This window comes from Phoxinus phoxinus (assembly GCF_949152265.1).
Source record: "Phoxinus phoxinus genome assembly, chromosome: 18".
Classification (NCBI taxonomy): domain Eukaryota; kingdom Metazoa; phylum Chordata; class Actinopteri; order Cypriniformes; family Leuciscidae; genus Phoxinus; species Phoxinus phoxinus.
In genome coordinates, this window is record NC_136893.1 from 16,465,701 (window position 1) to 16,484,641 (window position 18,941).

At 37.1% G+C, this 18,941-nt stretch overlaps 4 protein-coding genes across 8 annotated transcripts in view; 2 read left to right on the top strand and 2 right to left on the bottom strand.

Annotated features, from left to right (window-relative positions):
• Positions 1-65: 65 nt before the first annotated feature.
• Positions 66-8,869, top strand: LOC306985562 (ninjurin-1; the record flags this gene model as incomplete). 4 transcript variants are annotated; one of them, XM_079587946.1, is made up of 4 exons in its annotated part: positions 71-414; positions 1,939-2,167; positions 2,257-2,412; positions 2,589-3,246. In XM_079587946.1, the coding sequence occupies exons 1-3, from the start codon at positions 349-351 to the stop codon at positions 2,388-2,390; spliced, it is 429 nt and encodes a 142-aa protein (XP_079444072.1). In that variant the 5' UTR covers positions 71-348. The 4 variants fall into 4 exon arrangements, with proteins under 4 accessions (XP_079444073.1, XP_079444072.1, XP_079444071.1 ...); XM_079587945.1 differs by having other exon boundaries at positions 89-414; positions 2,257-2,386; positions 2,589-3,570; XM_079587948.1 differs by having other exon boundaries at positions 134-414; positions 1,922-2,167; positions 2,257-2,386; positions 2,589-3,278.
• On the top strand, positions 3,481-7,754 carry haus7 (HAUS augmin-like complex, subunit 7). The gene is made up of 10 exons (XM_079587944.1): positions 3,481-3,659; positions 4,582-4,697; positions 4,805-4,872; positions 4,959-5,020; positions 5,383-5,465; positions 5,604-5,813; positions 5,903-6,008; positions 6,094-6,309; positions 7,077-7,188; positions 7,271-7,754. Exons 1-10 carry the CDS (start codon positions 3,603-3,605, stop codon positions 7,381-7,383), a joined length of 1,143 nt encoding a protein of 380 aa, XP_079444070.1. The 5' UTR covers positions 3,481-3,602; the 3' UTR covers positions 7,384-7,754.
• Positions 8,870-9,475: 606 nt separating the features above from the next.
• On the bottom strand, positions 9,476-13,072 carry emd (emerin). 2 transcript variants are annotated; one of them, XM_079588313.1, is made up of 9 exons: positions 12,977-13,068; positions 12,474-12,525; positions 12,273-12,361; positions 12,018-12,113; positions 11,912-11,940; positions 11,786-11,820; positions 11,598-11,639; positions 11,432-11,500; positions 9,476-11,286 (listed from the first exon to the last, which is right to left on the bottom strand). In XM_079588313.1, the coding sequence occupies exons 3-9, from the start codon at positions 12,352-12,354 to the stop codon at positions 11,064-11,066; spliced, it is 576 nt and encodes a 191-aa protein (XP_079444439.1). In that variant the 5' UTR covers positions 12,355-12,361; positions 12,474-12,525; positions 12,977-13,068; the 3' UTR covers positions 9,476-11,063. The 2 variants fall into 2 exon arrangements, with proteins under 2 accessions (XP_079444439.1, XP_079444438.1); XM_079588312.1 differs by lacking the exon at positions 12,474-12,525 and having other exon boundaries at positions 12,977-13,072.
• Positions 13,073-15,331: 2,259 nt separating this feature from the next.
• flna (filamin A, alpha (actin binding protein 280)) overlaps positions 15,332-18,941 on the bottom strand; it is a 40,531-nt gene continuing 36,921 nt past the window's right edge. Inside the window, 6 exon segments of the mRNA XM_079589289.1 lie at positions 15,332-15,979; positions 16,095-16,298; positions 16,771-16,989; positions 17,084-17,260; positions 17,725-17,857; positions 18,775-18,890. Of these exon segments, the coding sequence (XP_079445415.1) occupies positions 15,795-15,979; positions 16,095-16,298; positions 16,771-16,989; positions 17,084-17,260; positions 17,725-17,857; positions 18,775-18,890 (1,034 nt within the window). The 3' untranslated portion in view covers positions 15,332-15,794.

Below are 18,941 nucleotides of genomic sequence, written 5' to 3' on the forward strand. Positions count from 1 at the left end.
AATCTGGCCAAATTACAGTAAATCAAGGAATCTGAGATAACGTGACATGGGCTTTAACAACATGTGTTGAATTAAAAACCAGTGATTAAGAGGAATGTGACTTCTGACACCGTCTGAAGTACGCACGTGAACCCGCTGAACGACTCTTTTTAGTGATTCAAAAGATTCGAGTCACGGGTGAATCACGCCCACTATGCCAACGGTTAGCCTACAAAAGCGGAATCCGTTCCGTGTAGAAATCATTAATTTCAAACGCAATTTGTTTTGTATTATTAATTTGTGAGCTTCTCGAATGTTCCTTAAATAATCATAGCCTACTAAGCGAAACTCTTGAAAGTTGAGCATCCGATGGAGGAGAAAGTTGAGCATCCGATGGAGGAGAACCGAGCTCTCAATGAATCAGGAAAGGTGGAGGTAGAGTTTTTTCTTGATTTTTTTTTTTTTAAAACAAACTGAAACAGTTTAATAAAATCAGTTACTCCTTTAATACTTGAAGATTTGAGAATTGAAACGTGTGATGTGATCTTAAATAAAATGTTTTTTATTCGTTTTAATTTACAGGTTTAGCTAAATATTGCAATGATAATCTATTACAGTGCGTTTGACATGTGAAAGACGAATTAAATCAGTTCTGTTTTGTAACACTATGACTAGTCCAGCATATTAGGGAGGGAGTGATTGTTTACTGCTCACAGAACCTGTGGGTTTGAAAGAACTGTGAACACCCTTCACCACCCTAAACTGCTATGCTGTCAGACTACAGGCTTGCCTTGGTTATGCTATCATGCACCCTTTGTATTTAACCAACACATAGCCTAACCAACATAGTTATTATCTTTAAAATATATCTCCACTGTATGCAGCAAGCTACGAAAACATTTAAAATCCTCCTGAGACCCAGATTTTTTTTGTTTTTTTTTTACATTATCCCATTCAATACAATGTAGCCTATACACTATCTGATTAGCATATTAATGTGTTCTTGGGGCAAAATGTAATGAAAAAATAAGTGTAATAATGGGAGTAATAATTGGCAACATTTTCATAACAATATATATATATTTCATAGGAATATTGATAGACTATATAATTTATTTCCCTGTTCACTTGTGTCTCCCAAAATGCCTGATAAACATGATTTAAGCCCTGCTACTCATGGATGAAATCAATGCCCTGTTTTGTAAAAGAAAGTCATATTTTGACTAGAAACCCCATAAAAATGTCCTTTTCCGTAAGAAATTTGATCACTAATGTCAGTCATTTTAAAGACCAAGGAGAAGTTGTTGTCACGGTGAAATCTAACATTTGTTATCTCTGAAAAGCCCTGAATGTGCTTAAAACTGTGGCGTTTTGTGTCAGAGAAATTCACTAAAATATAATGTCCACTACAGTGGACAAAATCTATTGGGTTCAAGGAGGATATACTTTCAACTTCTGTTTTGGGGTCTAAATTACTGTTAATTAACTCAAAAAACATGTCATTTGTGGGCAGATAATTAGACATCTTAAAAATAAAATTGTATGATATTAAATTTGTTTTCTTCTGTATGCCTGTTACTGAAATGTGAAAATATGTCAGACAGTATTTAATGCTATTGACCATATAGCCTACTCATGCATGTCAACTTTATCAAGTATGATTAGAGAAATATTTTAAATACATTTTGTTCAACTGTTTTACTCAATACTTAATAATCATGTGGCCTTGCAAATCTCAGGGCATTTTTTTTTGGCTTATTGGTGAATTTTTTGCCGATTTCTGACATACAATTGAAAATCCACCTGCAATGCGTTACCAGCTTCTATTTCCCTAGTATTAACCTGTAGCCTTTATAAAACCCTTTGTTGAAGGGGTTATTTGAGACATGTAAAATCATTTGGAGGGAATATAGAATAGATAGAATATGTTTAATGTAAACAGTGTTCCCTCCCTGTCAGGCTCGTGCCGCAGGGAACGGACAGGGTCTCTTCGACATGAATCATTACGCCACTAAGAAGAGTGCTGCGCAGAGCATGCTGGATGTGGCTCTTCTGATGGCGAACTCCTCTCAGCTGAAGACAGTTCTGCATTCAGGACCTCAGCACCGCTTCTACATTCCTCTGATCGCTCTGATCTCACTGTCCATCTCACTGCAGGTCATTGTTGGCTTCCTACTCGTCTTCATTGGTCAGTTTACACTTGTGTGTTGTGTTTGAACGCATTCTGATCTCCTTTCACTGACACAACACTGATGTGTTTTCTCTCATTTCCTTCAGTAAAGTATGACCTGAATGATGTTAAGAAACAGCCGAGGCTGAGCACAATGAATGATGCAGCAACTATTCTTGTCTTCTTCACTGTTCTTATCAACATCTTCATCACAGCATTGGGATTTGAGTCTGGAGGGTGAGCAGAGTAACAGCAAAGTCTCAGTAAATACTATAGATTTATTTTCATTCTTGTTTTTCCCAACACTGCCCATGATTTACATAGTTCAGTTAACTGAGGAAATGCCAGAATAAGACATATGGACATTTTCTTTATTCTCACATCAGAATAACGCTCAGACTGCACTGTACTAACTTTACATCTCACCCCATTGTTTCAGGGGCAGCGTGATATTTCAGACTGCACTCGCCCAGACCAGATCTTTAAACATCACTGATGGTTTATAAGTACACGGTGACTGCCTGTATGGGATTGTATTTATGCTCAGCCTGCCTTTCATTTAATCATCATGCATTTTATAAAATGTGATTACAGATTACAGGAGACTGTACTCCATATCAAATGAGCATAATACATCATTTTGAATGTTTAGGCAGCACATTTTAACTTAGAAGTCGGTTTATGTGAAAGAAAGCATTAAGGATAACCTTCTATATAAAGGAACAAAATAGAGGTTACCGTAAAATGTTTGTGACAATGTTCTCTTTTTATTTTTTATTTATCTTTCAATCTTTAAAGCAACACTGAAAACCTCATTGAAATAAAACTCACTTTTGTCCAAAATATTTTTTATTTTGTATAGGCCTAAAATAAAAGGTATTTTGTATGAAAATGTATGTTGTAAAATTCTGCACATTTGACAGTTGATTTGTTCCTGGAACAAAAATGGGATGAATTTATACTAAATCACTTTGTATAATCTAAAATGAAGAATTAAAAATGTTACAGAAATGCAATCAATTAATGTTTATACTGAATTACTTACATTTTATCAGCATGGTTTTTTTAAACATGCAAAAACAAGCAACATTTTGACCTCGTGCCGAAATAAAGATTTCAGATAAAATGTATTAATGAGATTTTGTTTTTCAAAAGGACAACTTGCTACAAAGCTACAAAAAAAATGTAATGTACCTGAAATATAAGTAACAAATACAAGGCTTATACGTTTTGTTTAACAGACTCATCATACCAAAATTCTCCAATCCTCAAGTATTACTATACTTTTTTTTTAAAAAATCATAAATTAGGCTGCCATGCTCTTGTATCCTGTGGTCTTGCCTACTGTAGTTTTGGTTTAGGTGTAATATGCGTGCGGCCTCTGGGCGTCGCTGTAACCGCAGGCGCTGAACGACACTGACGAACAGAACAGACTCACTGCAGGAATAACAACATGGCGGGCGATTCAAAAGAGCAGCAGCTGTCTCTGCGAGTTTACAACACCCTTCAGGTAGTTTCCACATTTTCATAGACGCACCACACGTTGTAAGGAGACAACAAATAATGTTCTGATGTTTCACGAAGTTAAAACTGGCTGGTTTGAGTAACTTAGTATTGTTTAGTGTGTCTAGTTAACTTGGCTACGTGACGTCAACGCTACTTTTGTAGCTAATAGTTCGTAATTTGCGAAAATTGTCAACTGAATAAATTTTTTATGACAGATATTTCAGGGTATTATTTGCTGTCCACAATTTAGTAGACAACAGATTAACCTGTGTAATAGAGATAATGTAGTATATAATTTCAGGCTGTGTGCTGTAACGTTAACGTATATAAAGATTATCTCTTTTGTGGATTAACGTTATAACTATAGCAGGTTTTGTCAATCTCCTAAATATGAACATCCTCGTGAGAGACCCCCATTCTAAAATGGATTTACTGATTTATTTATTTAATCTAATTTTTACTTATTTGAATCTGTTCTTATTATTTTTTTCCATGGCCCCCTAGAACTCAACTCCCTTTGCGGCCCCCAATTTGAAAACCTCAGATTTTGCGTCACCCCAAGTCTGAATGTAAGAAACCGGACCTAAATGTCAACAAACAAGAAACTGGATACACAATATTATTATTGTGACACCTAGGTTCTAATGTTTTGTATTTAGACTATCTGTGATGCATTAGATCAGATTAGCCCCCGGTTTCACATACCAGGCTTAAGCCTAGTCTCAGACTAAAATGCATGTTTGAGCTGTTTTACAATGTGTCATTGTTTTGTCTCAAGATGCACATCAGTAATATTTTTTCTAAGGCTCTTTTAAAAAAAGCTACTTTATGTCCTAATTGAACTAAGGTCTAATCCTGGCTTAATCTAAGCCCTGTCTGTGAAACCAGGCCAATATGTTTAAACTGCATGTTAATGTTGTGTTCAGAGTCTGGGCTGTCCTCTGGTGGATGGACTTTACCTGAGGGAGGCAGACAGCATGCAGGAGCTCCTCTGCTCTCCTTCATTACACAGGACTGATATACTCAAGTGGATTTGTACCAGGTCTGATGCTTGACTATTAAACGCGATGATAACGATGCCAAATGTGTTCGGTATAAATGTGTATGCTAAAATGTCATGCTATGTTTGTGTTTATTTTTTTTACAAAGCATTTGTCCATCCTTAAGGGAGAAGTTTTCCACAATTAAAGTATCTCAGAATGAGGTTTTAATTCAAGGTAAGTCCAACAAATGCTCAGTTTCTTGTCGTTCTATTTTCTTGTGCTCATTGTTTTGTTATTGTTGTGCTTTCTCTCTCACACAGAACTCACACGGTTTGGTAATGAAATGATGCTATGTAAAACTAATGACCAGGATTTAATCAAGGTATGGAGTTATACGATGTTGATCTTTATACTATCCAGTACCTTTTTACATAAGGAGCAGAATAAAGATTACAGTGAAATGTTTTTCCCGTTCCCCTTGATAATTGCACCTGTATAGCTACAATGCTGAAAACTTGAAGTGACACAATTTTTTGTCCAAAAATATATTGGTTTACTCGAGCTGTTTCGTACAGAACATTTGATTTGTTCCAGCAACAATGTTTGATTGATACTTTAGTTAATAAAGCAGGCTAATTTGTCTGTTTAACTGATAATGCTATAGCTTTTCTTATCTACTCATTTTAAATGTATAAACTGAAGCAGAATGAATGAATCTGTCCCATTGGTTTGTTATCTTTTCAGGGTCTTGCACCCCCGTTACTGCAGCTGGTGTTTCTAGAGCAGCTTCTGACGGTCGTTCAAGCGGAATCCTCCATAAACTCAAGGTATCTGACTTATGCTGAGTTATGTATCATTGATTTAACATCAACATTGAGTCAGACCCTCCTAAGGCCCTAAAATTATAATATGTGGTCTTTTCTTTCTTTCTTTGACCTGCTTGTGGTTTGTTTTGATCGATATAGACAGAAGTCGTCCTCTGGAGATGACAGTGTGAAGAACGATGATCTTCTTGGCGAGCTGATGTTTCCGGATCACTTATCTGACCTGGATATGCTCCTGAGCCCAACCTGCAACCCGTGGCCCGCACATATCCGCGAACATCTGATACGCACACAGTCGGCTCACAACAAAATGAACGGCAACCACAGTAAATCCAGCGATTTCATAAACAGGTCTGTGTGATTGTTATGTGGCCGTGTGAATGTAAAAAAAAAATCAAGACTGCTGTCTTCAACGCGGTGGCTATTTTCTTCTTTTGAAGGAGTGATCAACATTCCCGACTTGGAAGTCATGGAGAGGAAAGCCTGTCAGAGGCCAAAGCGCTGCTGCAGTCTACCCAGAGCACATTAGAGGAGCTCCACAAAGAGGTGGTGCCATCATGTGCCGGCCGCTTTTCACATCTGACGTCATGAGTCTGCTTTGCGTAATAGCGTGATTCTTTCTGTTCCTCAGTGTGAGTTTCTGCAGTCAGATTCGTCGGGTCCTGCAGCTGTGCTGTCCCCCTGTGTGCTGAAAGTGGCCATCTCGGACATGTCTCAGCTTATGATGGCCTTCGGACACATCTACAACACTGACTTTAAAGGGTACTGCCAGAGAACCCCTCCGGCCCTCAGTTCCCGCACTAGTGTGTTTCAATCTGTACATCAGCTTCTGCACACGTGTAATAAGGTAAAGCATTGATTGGACATCTTTTATCTGCAATAGATTAACGGAAATCTAATTTCTCTTTTTTGAGAAATCTGATATAAATCTGAATATAATTGAACAGATTTTCTGGGGGAAAAAAGAGTTTTAATAATAATCATAAAAATTTGTTTCCTCCAAAATCATATTTCAATGCAGTTATCCTCAGTCCAGTAGAGAATAGAAATATCTACTGAGCCCCAAATGGGATTTGGTGATGAAAAAAATATGAGATGGAAGGAAGAATTCAATATTTTTTGCATCCCCTTGAGAAACTTTGTTTGCTTGCAAAACTTTTGTGTTTGTTTGCAAAACTTTGTGATGGAATTAATGTAAGGTGGGAGGAAAAACTATATTACATTTATTTTGTGAAAAGTGTTTTGGAGGAACAGAGTAGTTTGCGAGAGAACGCAAATGCAATACTTTTGCAAGAGCAAATTCAAAGTTTCTCAAGGAAACGCAGTACTTTTTTTTTTTACGTGAATATTTTGCGAGTGAAAACTATGTTTCTCAGGGAAACGATAGAAAGCAAATGTTTTGCGAGTGTGACCGCAGAGTTTCTTGGAGAAATTCAATACTTTTGTTAGAGAACGCTAAATTTTGGGGGGAAATTGCGAGGGAATGCAAAAGCACTGAAATATGATTTCCAGTCTCATATTTTTTCCATCACCATGTCCCCTTAGTGACTTTGCAGATACATACTTTGCATATTCATATGTAAATACATGGCATATTGTTTGTTTACTCTTCAGGAGCTGGAGGCTCTTAAGCAGCTGTCTGAAACCTCGTCGTCTCTTACACAAACAGTGCAACAACTACAGACAGACAGGCGGTACTGGTCTAGCGGAGAAAAGCACACGCTGCGTGAGTATTTTCTTGGATGTCTTTGATTTTGGGTAAACTACACAAACATTCAAATAAGATGATTTTTCTTTTTCTTTTTTAGCTAAACAGTTGGAGGAGCTGAAGAACAGATATGTGGCTTTTCTTTCCCTTCACCAATCAAAACCTGAAGGACACTCTCGCGGTCTAAACAGAAATCTACAGCCTGTTGCTTGAATTGAAGTTTTAAGTGGTAAAAAGGGCCAAAACCCGGTCCACTTATTTGCATGACCAGGACTTTGCCCTTAGCACTTTGTTTTACGACCACTATGCCATGCACTGTTGTACAGATGTATATTATACTGGTAATAAATTGCTGTTGTTGAACTCAGACATCAATAGTCATCCCACTAATGATAAAATTGTTCCATCTAATAATATACTCCAGATCGCTATAAGAAACAATCCTCTTTCTTTATAAAACCCCAAGTGTTTGACTCCCAAATAATGCAGATGCAGTAAGAAACACAAGTTTATCTTTATTGTTTGTTCGATCTGCAATACCATGACATGTTGTTTTAAAATAAAGGTTAACATTACAAAACCACATGGTGTTTCTTTTTTTTATTCATAGATATTTGACATTTTAAATGTGTAAACTGAAGAAGTAATCCGTTTCAAAGTCGTTGTCTGTTCACACGTTGGTGAGATGGGTGGGTCTTTCTCTCAGTCTTTAAAAGCACATTTTTTGGACAGAGCCTGGAATTGTGCAGTAAAACACCTCAGCTTGAGCTGATTAGTTTGTGAGAATCTTGACTGCTTTTTTTAACGCATCTGCTGCTAAACAAACCCTGAAGCCTATGGAGAATCAACAAGGAGTGGTGAGTAACAGATGTGTGCTTCCTGGTCTGTATAGAAGCACTTTACAGTGCAGATAACACCTAGCAGCTCTATAGTGGCATTATTAATATACTTTTTATATGAGATCATTTATTAAATATACGTATATATTCTGTTACATGCAAGCAGACAAGACAACATCCCAATGGCACCTAAGTGATGGTCATTCTTCTGTTGGAAAAGGTCCTTTAATTCTGTGTGCAAGCAGTGCTGTGTGAAGTTTCTTATTTGCTTAAGCGTTCAGTGTCTGAAAGTTGAACACAGGAGTTGTGCTCTAACTTTTCTTACTCTCTTTAGCTACTTTTAATCTACTGACTGATTTCATGTTTTTGAGTGCACAGGCCAGTTATAGTGTAATGTTCCCTCCCTGTCAGGCTCGTGCCGCAGGGAACGGACAGGGTCTCTTCAACATGAATCATTACGCCACTAAGAAGAGTGCAGCGCAGAGCATGCTGGATGTGGCTCTTCTGATGGCGAACTCCTCTCAGCTGAAGACAGTTCTGCATTCAGGACCTCAGCACCGCTTCTACATTCCTCTGATCGCTCTGATCTCACTGTCCATCTCACTGCAGGTCATTGTTGGCTTCCTACTCGTCTTCATTGGTCAGTTTACACTTGTGTGTGTTTAAACGCATTCTGATCTCCTTTCACTGACACAACACTGATGTGTTTTCTCTGGTTTCCTTCAGTGAAGTATGACCTGAATGATGTTAAGAAACAGCCGAGGCTGAGCACAATGAATAATATGGCCACTGTTTTTGTGTTCTTCACTGTTCTTATCAACATCATCATCACAGTGTTGGGATTTGAGTCTGAAGGGTGAGCAAAATATCATTAGAAAAGTTTAGACCAGTTAGCAGAAAATGCAGTTTGACAGAAAATGCAGTTTGACAGAGTCTGCAGGAAATTTGAGTCGAATTGTAATGTTTTCATTGAATAGTGTTTAAAATATTTATTATATTTGTCTGGACATCTGTACTTTATTATTTACATTAATGCACAGACTGTAATGTACTGATTTTACATCTCTTCTTTGTGTTTTAGAAACCGCATCTGATTCTGCACTCCCTCCAGATAATACACAAGGATTGCTCACATGTGATTGTATTTACTCAACCTTTAGGACTCAGGATAACCTGCGAGTTGCCTCCGTTCACTGTGATCAAAATCTAGCCTAATCTTTTTCCTGCCATTCTGTATGGTTTTTCATGTTTTTTTAAGTCTAGATACCTTCATTTAACAAAGCACATGTAATTTGATGTTTTTTACCAAACTGAATTTTCTAAAATGTGACTCTATTCATTTTATTGACAGCAGTCAAGAAATAAAAAGCAGAACAATGTAATATTATGGTCATTTGCTGTATGTCCCTCTCCTTGACTGTATAAAACAAAAAAATTGCATTAAAACAAAACAACTTTCTTTTTTTGTCAAAGGATTTTAATCAAGCCGATGTGTATATATAGGAAAAACCCAATACAAAAATTTGGTCAAATTTCAAACCAAGTGGCATTTTTAAAAGACAGCACAAGCTTTTCGAGCAAACATTTTACAAAAATAAAGTTTGTACAGTTTTGAATGCTAAACTATGGTCTGTATGTGCAATTACTTTCCAAATTGAGCATGGATTATCTACTGACAATTCAATGCAATGACATTCATACACTGATGAGCCAAAACATTGTGACCAGATACAAGTGAAGCAAAAAAAATCCATAATTTCCTAAAAAGCTCAAATGTTCTAAATAGATTAGATGATTAGTGAATAAACAGTCCTTGCAATCAACGTGGATGCAGCAGAAATAAAGACACAAGAGACTTTGACAAGGGCCAAACTGTTCTGAACTAACATTCAAAACATAACTTTATGCTAACATGTCAGGGACAATTATGCTTCTAACATGTCAGGGACAATACTGTCTAGCAGAGGGATAGCACTTATACATCTGTTTAATTAAAGAAATTATGCCATTTATATCCTTAGTAATTAAAACCTTTATAAAAATAGTAATAGGCATTCAAGGCTTTACTATATGTGAATATAGTCTTGACGGTTGTGTTGTATTGTGCCACAATAACCTTTAGCTTTAATATTATTCACAAAATAGCCTAACCTTGAGTAGTACCGTATATTTCATTTATTATTTTTATTGCTCCATGGTAAAACACAAAACATTTCATTTTCTTCTTTAGATAATTTAAATTCCCATGTGCAAAAGGGAGCAGAAAGAAGATAAAATCTTATAATATCTGTCCCCTATTCTAATAAACAAAATAACCTTTCTTAAGCAGCTTACAGCCAACATTACACTGACAAAAAACATTGTTGGTTTAAATAACAGCATTCATGCAGTATAATAAATCAGGCAATGCCCAGACAGCAAAACAGCAAGCAATCCAATACATATAGAAAAAGAAAATAGAAAAAAACAACAACATGGATCTCCCATATTAATATTAATCTCTACTTATACTAACCGATATTATTAGACCCAATATATATAGAAAAAAAATAAACAACCCACAAAAAATCAAAACAAAACCAGACCAAACAAATCCAAAAGCAACATAAACCTCACCCTATATTACTTAAATATGCTCAGCTTTAAATGCAGCACCCCAGAATAATAAAAAAACAGAATACCAATTAGTGCTTTACAGAATGTCCCATGAACACAGGTCCTAAATATATTGCCACGGCATAAGGATTTTACATTCAATGTATAAGAAAATGAGCTTTAAAGACACTTAAATGCCACAATTATCATACAAATTCAGAATGTTCTTGATTTGGTCAGACTTCCACATCTGTTCCTTTTTGTTTATAAAAACGCAGAGCAAATATTTGAATAAAACTAACATTATGCACAAGTTCATGGTTGACCAATAACTGGTATTAATACTCTCACAATCTGTATTCTTACAGAATATATTACAGGGTATATTTCTGGTTGTTCTTCTACTGAGTCGGTTTTAGTTGGGGCTGATGAACATATTTAAACCATCTCACTGCTCCTCTACTTAATTTTTTTAAAGGGAGTCTCGTCGGCAGGCTCCATAGACGTGTACACATAATAAAGAAACACAGCAATGATAAGAAACATCAAGAAACGCAGCCACATCGGCACACCTGCAGGCTTGCTGGTCTCTGGACTGGCACCACGCTGGACGGATTTGGAGACTGACGGGCCTGGGCGAGAAGAACTCTGATAGGCTGTTCGAGTTGGGCTGATAATGGGCCTTCAAAATAGACAGAAAGGACACCATTTATTTTTCAGTGAGGTTACAGGAATATTAACAACATTTAAGTCAAGCATATTTTAAGAGAAGAAGAAAATAAATAATAAAAACATTCTGAAACAATATTATTAAAACAAAAACTCACTCATTGGTATGGCCTACATCATCATCATCATCATCATCTCTATAATCAGTTAACTTTGACCTCCTTATGCTGTGGAGAGACAGCATATGTCCAGTTATCATTTAGGAGGTTAGGACCACTTTTAAACTTCAGTTGAGACCAAAAGAAATAAATGAATCTCACTCACTCGCGAGTAAAATCTGCATCTGCCACCTTTGACCTTCTTGTGCTGGGGAGAGATCACATGTATAATATTACTGTAAGCATACAAAAAGGATATTATCTGTAATCTCAACAGGACAATTTGATAGACATTATAATTGTTAAGTGATTACTGCTTAACATATTCAATAATAATAATAAAAAACTACTTACACATCACTAAATCTTTCGTGTCTTGTCAGCAGAGGCTGGAAAATATGAACAATGTCTGGTTAATAGACTACATGTCTGATGACATAAGAGCAGTTACCTTTCAAATTCAGTTTAGTTTTTACTTACGGGCTGATTATAGGTAACATATTCCACTTCTATGAAAACAAAAGCAAATTTTAGAAGTGTAATTCTACAACGTAAAACATGGTTGATATCAAAACTTGTCTCTTACGTTCTTCTCTGTAGTATGTCTTGTCAGACGAGGAAGGCTTGGTGTTTTTGTCCATAGCCTCTTTCAGTTTCTTTTCATAGAGTTTCCGTGTGGATTCTGCAAAACAAAACCACCACCAAATCACATCACAACTTTTGTCTGATTTATTGACAATTTAAAAAAAAAAATCATTTAAAAAAATGGCTTTAAAAAAAACACATAATTCCCTTATCTTATTATCTTAACATATTATATTAGATTAAAGACAGCACATACCTACTATGGGCCCATGTTTAATGCCATATTCATCCAACAGCTGACCGATCTCCTTATCAGATTTTCCATTAAATGTCGACATATCTTATCTGCAACAACATGTTATGGTTTAGAATTGTTTTTGTTTTGTTTTGTTTTATCAATAGAGAATTGAGATTACTCATAATAATGAATTATGTAAGTTAGGTAACTAGGCCTTACTTGACTGAGAAATGTAACATACAAGTAAGTTTATTTTAACCCCAAGGAGAGTCTGAAATAATAAAAAAACAATATCTCACTGAGATATTAGATATTCTTGAGCACTGCACAAAAATAAAAAGGTACTTCAGTGTGAGACTACAACAACATCTGGATGATACACATGTGCAAACCGCAACAGCTGTAAACTATGAAAGAACAAAAGATATTCCCTGCGCAAAGACCAAGCGAAAATTGTATCTTCTGTCAGATTAAAAGACATTACAGCAGAAGCATTTGGGAGAAAACGACTCCAAACGCGTTTTTAAAGCGAACAAAAGGATAGAAAATGGATTTCTCGGGCTCGAGCTCGCAAGCGAAACCACTGACAACTTCAACAACGCGTTTAGCATTCCATAGAAGGGCAACAGCTTTGAAATAGCAATAGTTTCGTATATTTTCTTGCATATATATATATATACATTTGTATGTTTAAAAACACTCTTTTGTCATAATTAATTTACCTTAAACGATTCCAGGAGGTAAAAATGCGCTTTCCTGAGCTGGGCGTTTCGCGCTAGAGGAGGAGACACACTTTACTTCCTTTACTAGGCGTGTTCAAACTGCGCCAAGGCTTTTATCACTGTAGGTAAAATGTTTATACAATAAACATTAAATATAAAATATAATATATGTGCAAAACTAACACATATAGCCTACCGTCAAAAGTTTTTAAAAGAAAGTTTTAAAAAAAAATTAATACTTATTATTCATCAAAGACTGAATTTCAAACTGATCAAAATGGATAGTAGGCTAAAGACTAGCGTTTTAACATTGTTACAAAAGATTTCCGCTTTTTTCTGCTCTTTTGAACTATTTCATCAAAGTTTTAATATTTTTGTGGAAACCATGAAACTGTTTTTAAGCAGCACAACTGTTTACAAGTTAATAAGTTCATGTTTCTTGCAGCAAATAAACATATTATAATGATTTCTGAAGGATGTGACTGAAGTGATGTTGAAAATTCAGCTTTGCCATGACATGAATAGCCTAATTGTTGAATCAATTTTTTCTGTATTTTTGATCAAATAAATGCAGCCTTGGTGAACATAAAACTAAAAAAAAAAAACATTTAAAAATGTTAGGCTACTGACCCCAAACCTTTGAAAGGTATAGCTATGTAATTGTCACATATACACTCAATCCAAAACAAATGAGTAAAGAATACTTTAGAACATTTTACTTTATATTAGGTTGAGAGAGCATATCTTTATAGAATCCCAAGAGATAAATGTAGTAGGCTACTATGACAAAAAACCTCCAGTGGGCTGCAACTAAATAATCAATGAGTTAATCAATGAGTTAAATTTGAGAACTGGATCAGTCTGATTGTAACTTGTATTCTATACATCGTGAGCAGAATTTAAAAGGATGTCAAGATTATCTGTGAAAAACGACCTACATTTCTGTTTATTATGACTTCAGTCTTCAGATAATATAGCCTAGTGCATAATTTGTGCCACTCTTCTGATCAATTTAGTGATTTCTTTATGAAATCTCCAGTCCATAATCATTGCAATTCCATGAGGGGGAACAAATACAACAACTAAACATTAGTGGAAATTTGCGCTGTATTTCACAGCAAATGAGAAATTCTGTCTCAGAACGACACGAACATGCAGTAACGCTCTCTACCGCTGAGCGGCGACATCGCAACTACTCGGAGGTCTCTGAAGGTTTCGAAGGTAGACGACACCCAAACCATTTTGTATTTGTTTTCGCGTTGGCATGGACAGACCGCGATAACACGATGTTACATGTTATTACATGGTTTCTCTGGCAAGTAGCTTCTCTTTTCCATTAACCGGTTCTGATTAAAGGAGCAGAGCTGCCGGTGTAAATTAGTCGAATGGTGTAAACAAGTCTATCGCCATATTTATTAAAATCAAAGTATAGGTCCTTCACTAGGTGGTAAAAGTTTTCTGGGGCCCAAAAACCACCTCAACAGGGACCTGGAGTAATAAACAAGGGGCCTCATAAACTGGGCCGTCATACCATATATGGACCGAGAGTAGCAGCTCTGCTTGTGTATCTTGACTCAGCTGCATGCCAGCAACAGGCGTCAACCTGATTTAAAGTTGCTCAAAAGATTATCTGGAGACAGTACTGATGTGTTTTAATTGGGGGTTAGTTTTTTTTGTTAATATTTTAGATTTTTTTGGTGTTCTATTAAATAAGTAACTTTCATCAATACGTACATTACACATTAAGTCTATGATCCCCAAATATAATTTACATTTCCTTAAATGCATCACTCATACTAAAGTAATCAAGTGGCAACTCTAAAACCACACACAGACATAAGAAAAGGAAGATACTGACAACTTATTGACAGAAAAATAGTTAAGACAACTTTATTGTGTATCAAAATACTGTAAGTCAAACGTAATTTTTTTAAGACTTTTTTTAAATTCTGGAATACTGATTATACATTGGAGCACAAAACGGCTAAAGAGCTGACAAAGTGAGCGAATAAGTGACGTTTAGCCACACAAATGTTAAGACTTCCAAGTGCGTTTTGCATTACCTACAATAACTCAATAAGCAGTATGCATCATTAATCTCCCTTTCGTTACACCTTGATCCAAATGACATTGTTTCCATCACCTTTATTCTGCCATGTAATTTCCCTTTGGTGTTATTAAATCACTTGGCAACCAATCAGTGTTTTAAAAGGCATCTTGACATTTTCAACAAAAATGTTTTTCTGGTAAAATGGAGGCAACGTGTAGCTCTGCAGACTGTAAAATATTCAAAACGCACAGACCCACAGAGCTTTGGCACCAGTGTTAATTCAGTCTACATGACACCATTGGGTGAAGTGATGCTTAACCATAGACTAAGTTTATTGAAAACAAATCTGTGTTAAACAAGCAGCTGAATCTCATCTAGATTACTCCTGCTACTAGAAATGGTTACTCTGTACAGTTATGACTGGAACAGCAGTCTCCTAAACCAGACAAAAACATAGTAGCAGCTACTGTGTTAGGGACAAGATCAGTAACAAACTGGTGTAAACCAAACACTGAGCAAAAGCCACCAGAACCTTCTGCTTTAACTGATTACTGAATGCAGCAAATGTAACCGGATCCAAAAATGACTGGCATACAGTGACAAGGTGCTTCTTTTAAATCCCTCATTTGCTTGAAAACTGAATAGTGGTGCAGGAAAATACTGGATCAGAGGATCATAGAGGAAGAGAGGACAAAAGAGTTTTCAGTGTTCATTTATTTGATGCTGGCAGGAGCCTCAGATGGTGTTGGATATTTTCGTGGAGGGCCATTAGACAGTGATGTGATACGGGCTCCCGGGGATGTGCTCATCGCCCCATTTAACCACCAGGATGTACTCTCCTTTCTCCTTCAGCTGGTAGGACACATTATAGAGACGGTTACCCAGGTGTTTCACCAAGATCTCCTCACAGGGCACTTTGGGTCCGTCCACTCCAACCAGGAGCATGTTCCTCCCTGTGGGGACAAAAGGAAATATATAGTCAAATGTTGGCAATAGGAACCGACTGCATGTTTGATGGAAATAACCCCTGCAAAAGCAACCCCCCACCCAGATATTTCTGGCCCATACCTGCTTTACTACAATCCACACTGAAAGTGTTCTTCTGTCCTATGAAGCCCTTGTTGAGTCCCAGACCCTTAGCAACTACACGGCTGGTGTCAGAGCTGCCCCATCCTGGTGCTGGCTGCTGGCTGGTTGTCACACTGCGGGTCGCGGGGTCAACCAGAACTGATGAAGTCTCGTGCATGCTGTGGCTATTGACCAATCGAGAGCCTGCAAAAGACACATTCGAAATTACACACGACTACAGTTTTTCACCCATTTGATATCATAAAACATTGATGTTGACAAATATGCAACATGAATTCTCATAAATTATAAAATAACATCTTATGGTACAATCAACCAATTGTTAATTTTAATTTGACAAACTAGACAAATTTAAATTAGAAAAATTAAATAAGATGCCTTGAAAAATTAAAAATCACAATATTGTCCATGACAACCATAAAATAAAGTTGACAAGAACTAGGCAACACAAGAGTAAATACATTTATTAAAATAAACACTGACATTAAGTTTATTTATTTTTTTAGTTGACCAGGTTGTCATGGTACCTGTTATTATTTTTTTATATCTAAATGGGTAATAGAGTAAAATAAGTAAATTAGTTAAATGATCATTATTAAATTACAACTACACAAACAGCTCCACTGCATTTTAACCTGATTGCATTTCTTCTCACCTGTAATTTTAGCTTTGAATGGGCTGCCAACGATATGGTATGGTCCACCGTATTTGATAGAAATTAGGTAGTTTCCAGGGGCCATAGGGGTGTAGGTGACCTTGTAGCCCTCTGGACATTCCTGACAGTCCATCTTCACCTTGGAAGGCCCATCGATGGTCACTGCCAAAGCACCTGGGCCAGCTGAACTTGTGTTCACAACGAATTCACATGGCGATCCTGAAGAGGTGATTGTGTGGGGTCAGTTTAGTTCAGCTGCACACATTGACAATATATAATGTACAGTGTGATTCAATAGTTAAGTTCTTTATACCAGTGCTGCCTCCTTCCAGACCAGCTCCATAAGCAGACACCATTCCTGGGTCTCCAGCCTGGCCCGCCTCACCAACACGGATCTTGAAGGGGCTTCCAGGGATGTGAGAACCATTGAATTTCACATCTATTAGGTACAGGCCATTCTCCCTGGGGATGAATCTCACAGCATACTTATCTGTGAGAAAGATAAGAGGAAACCAATTGAAGATCAGTCAAAATCACAACTACCGGTAGTTTTGCCTAAACTTCTTGCCAATCAAACTAACATTGTTTAAATGGTCTATATCTTAAATAAAAATGAAACTTCTGTCATCATATACTCACCCTCAAGTTGTATGAATGTCTTTCTTCTGCTGAACACAAAGGAAGATATTTTAAAGAATGTCGGTAACCAAACAGTTAACTGGTCCCATTGACTTCCATATATTTTTTATTTTCATACTATGGAAGTCAATGGGACCAGTTAACCGTTTGGTTACTGACATTCTTTAAAATATCTTTGTTCAGCAGAAGAAAGAAATTAATACAAATTCAAATTCAAAATTCATTCAGTGCTTCATTTCCCCCAAAATAAGGAAATACCTCAATGATTTTCTTGGACCATTTTACAGTGCAAGAAAGCTATCAACCCATTGTTACCTTCATCGATCTCTGTGACACAGCACTCTTCAAGCGCTCCGGATGGACTGTGAACTTTGGCATCGATGGCTCCCTTCGCCCCGTTTAGACTCACAGCAAAAGAGGCTGGCTGGTTCACCTTTAACCCGGACTCCTGCATTAACATGAAACTGCCACACTCAACACAGGATCAAAAACTGCGCAAAAGTCTGGTGTTCAGCACAACGTTCAAATATGCAACAGCTCTTCACCTAATAGGACTCTACATCTCTTACCTTCAAGCTAACAAGGTTAAAGAGAGAGGCTTTGAGACACCAAGAAATGAAAGCCCTCCACCCCAGCAATACACAAAATTAAGTAGTTCAATGTCAAAGAACAAAGACAAACAAGCCTCTTTTGCCCTCTTTAACCCTTTAGCCTATCACTTCCATCCATGTTGAAGGTAGGGCTGTTGGGAGCCTTTAGGACAAGGCACGAGAAATACAAACAGTCCTTCAGTATCCCAGAAACCCCAGCACACCCCTTGAACACAGCAGCAATGGTTTGGTGTGATTGGTGCATGCAACCTTTCGAGTTTCAAATAGGGATGCACTGAAATAAAAATTATGGGCCGAAACCAAAAATTCTGGATGCAGACTTACCCGCTCAACCAGAGTCGCTTCGAAGTTGTGCATCTTCAGAAGCGGAGCTGCTCACAAAGTTACAAAATATGCTGCTCGAGAGTGAGCATATATTTTCGGCTTTTTTCCCTCTTTTGGCCAAAAAATTCAGTGCATCCCTAGTTTTAACATTATCAATTGAAACGTTTTCCATACACAGTAAATGATCTGCCCATTTAACATACGCAGCTACCAAAATGTGTGCATGTATGTGAGAGCATGTGGTATAGTATGGCAATTACCTCTCCTTTTCTTGTTTGTACCTGTCTGATACGTTATACTTCACATTAAAACAAATCAAACTTTGTCTCATGTCATGGTTACTGTTTTCAATTTCATTGCAGCTGCTGTGCCAAGGGTTGACTTGGAGTTGTTTTGGGTGGACAAATGTCTGTCTTTCTCGAAGCCTCACCTGAAGACTGGCAACAGTGAGACGGCGGGCATCGTCAGATGGAGAGGCCACGGGCACCACAAATGGACTGTCAGGGATGTGCTCATCATTGAACCTGATGGACACTTCGTAGTCACCTGAAACAGATGGAGACCAGTCAGCTGACACAATTTACCATGAGGATAAAC

Excerpts from the sequence above, each read along its gene's own strand:
- haus7 (XM_079587944.1), top strand. The coding sequence starts at position 3,603 with ATGGCGGGCGATTCAAAAGAGCAGCAGCTGTCTCTGCGAGTTTACAAC. Across the intron at positions 5,466-5,603 it reads GAATCCTCCATAAACTCAAG|ACAGAAGTCGTCCTCTGGAG; the intron begins GTATCTGACTTA and ends TGATCGATATAG. Across the intron at positions 7,189-7,270 it reads CGGAGAAAAGCACACGCTGC|CTAAACAGTTGGAGGAGCTG; the intron begins GTGAGTATTTTC and ends TTTCTTTTTTAG.
- emd (XM_079588312.1), bottom strand. The coding sequence starts at position 12,354 with ATGTCGACATTTAATGGAAAATCTGATAAGGAGATCGGTCAGCTGTTG. Across the intron at positions 11,640-11,785 it reads CACGAAAGATTTAGTGATGT|CACAAGAAGGTCAAAGGTGG; the intron begins GTAAGTAGTTTT and ends ATCTCTCCCCAG. Across the intron at positions 11,501-11,597 it reads GATGCAGATTTTACTCGCGA|CATAAGGAGGTCAAAGTTAA; the intron begins GTGAGTGAGATT and ends GTCTCTCCACAG.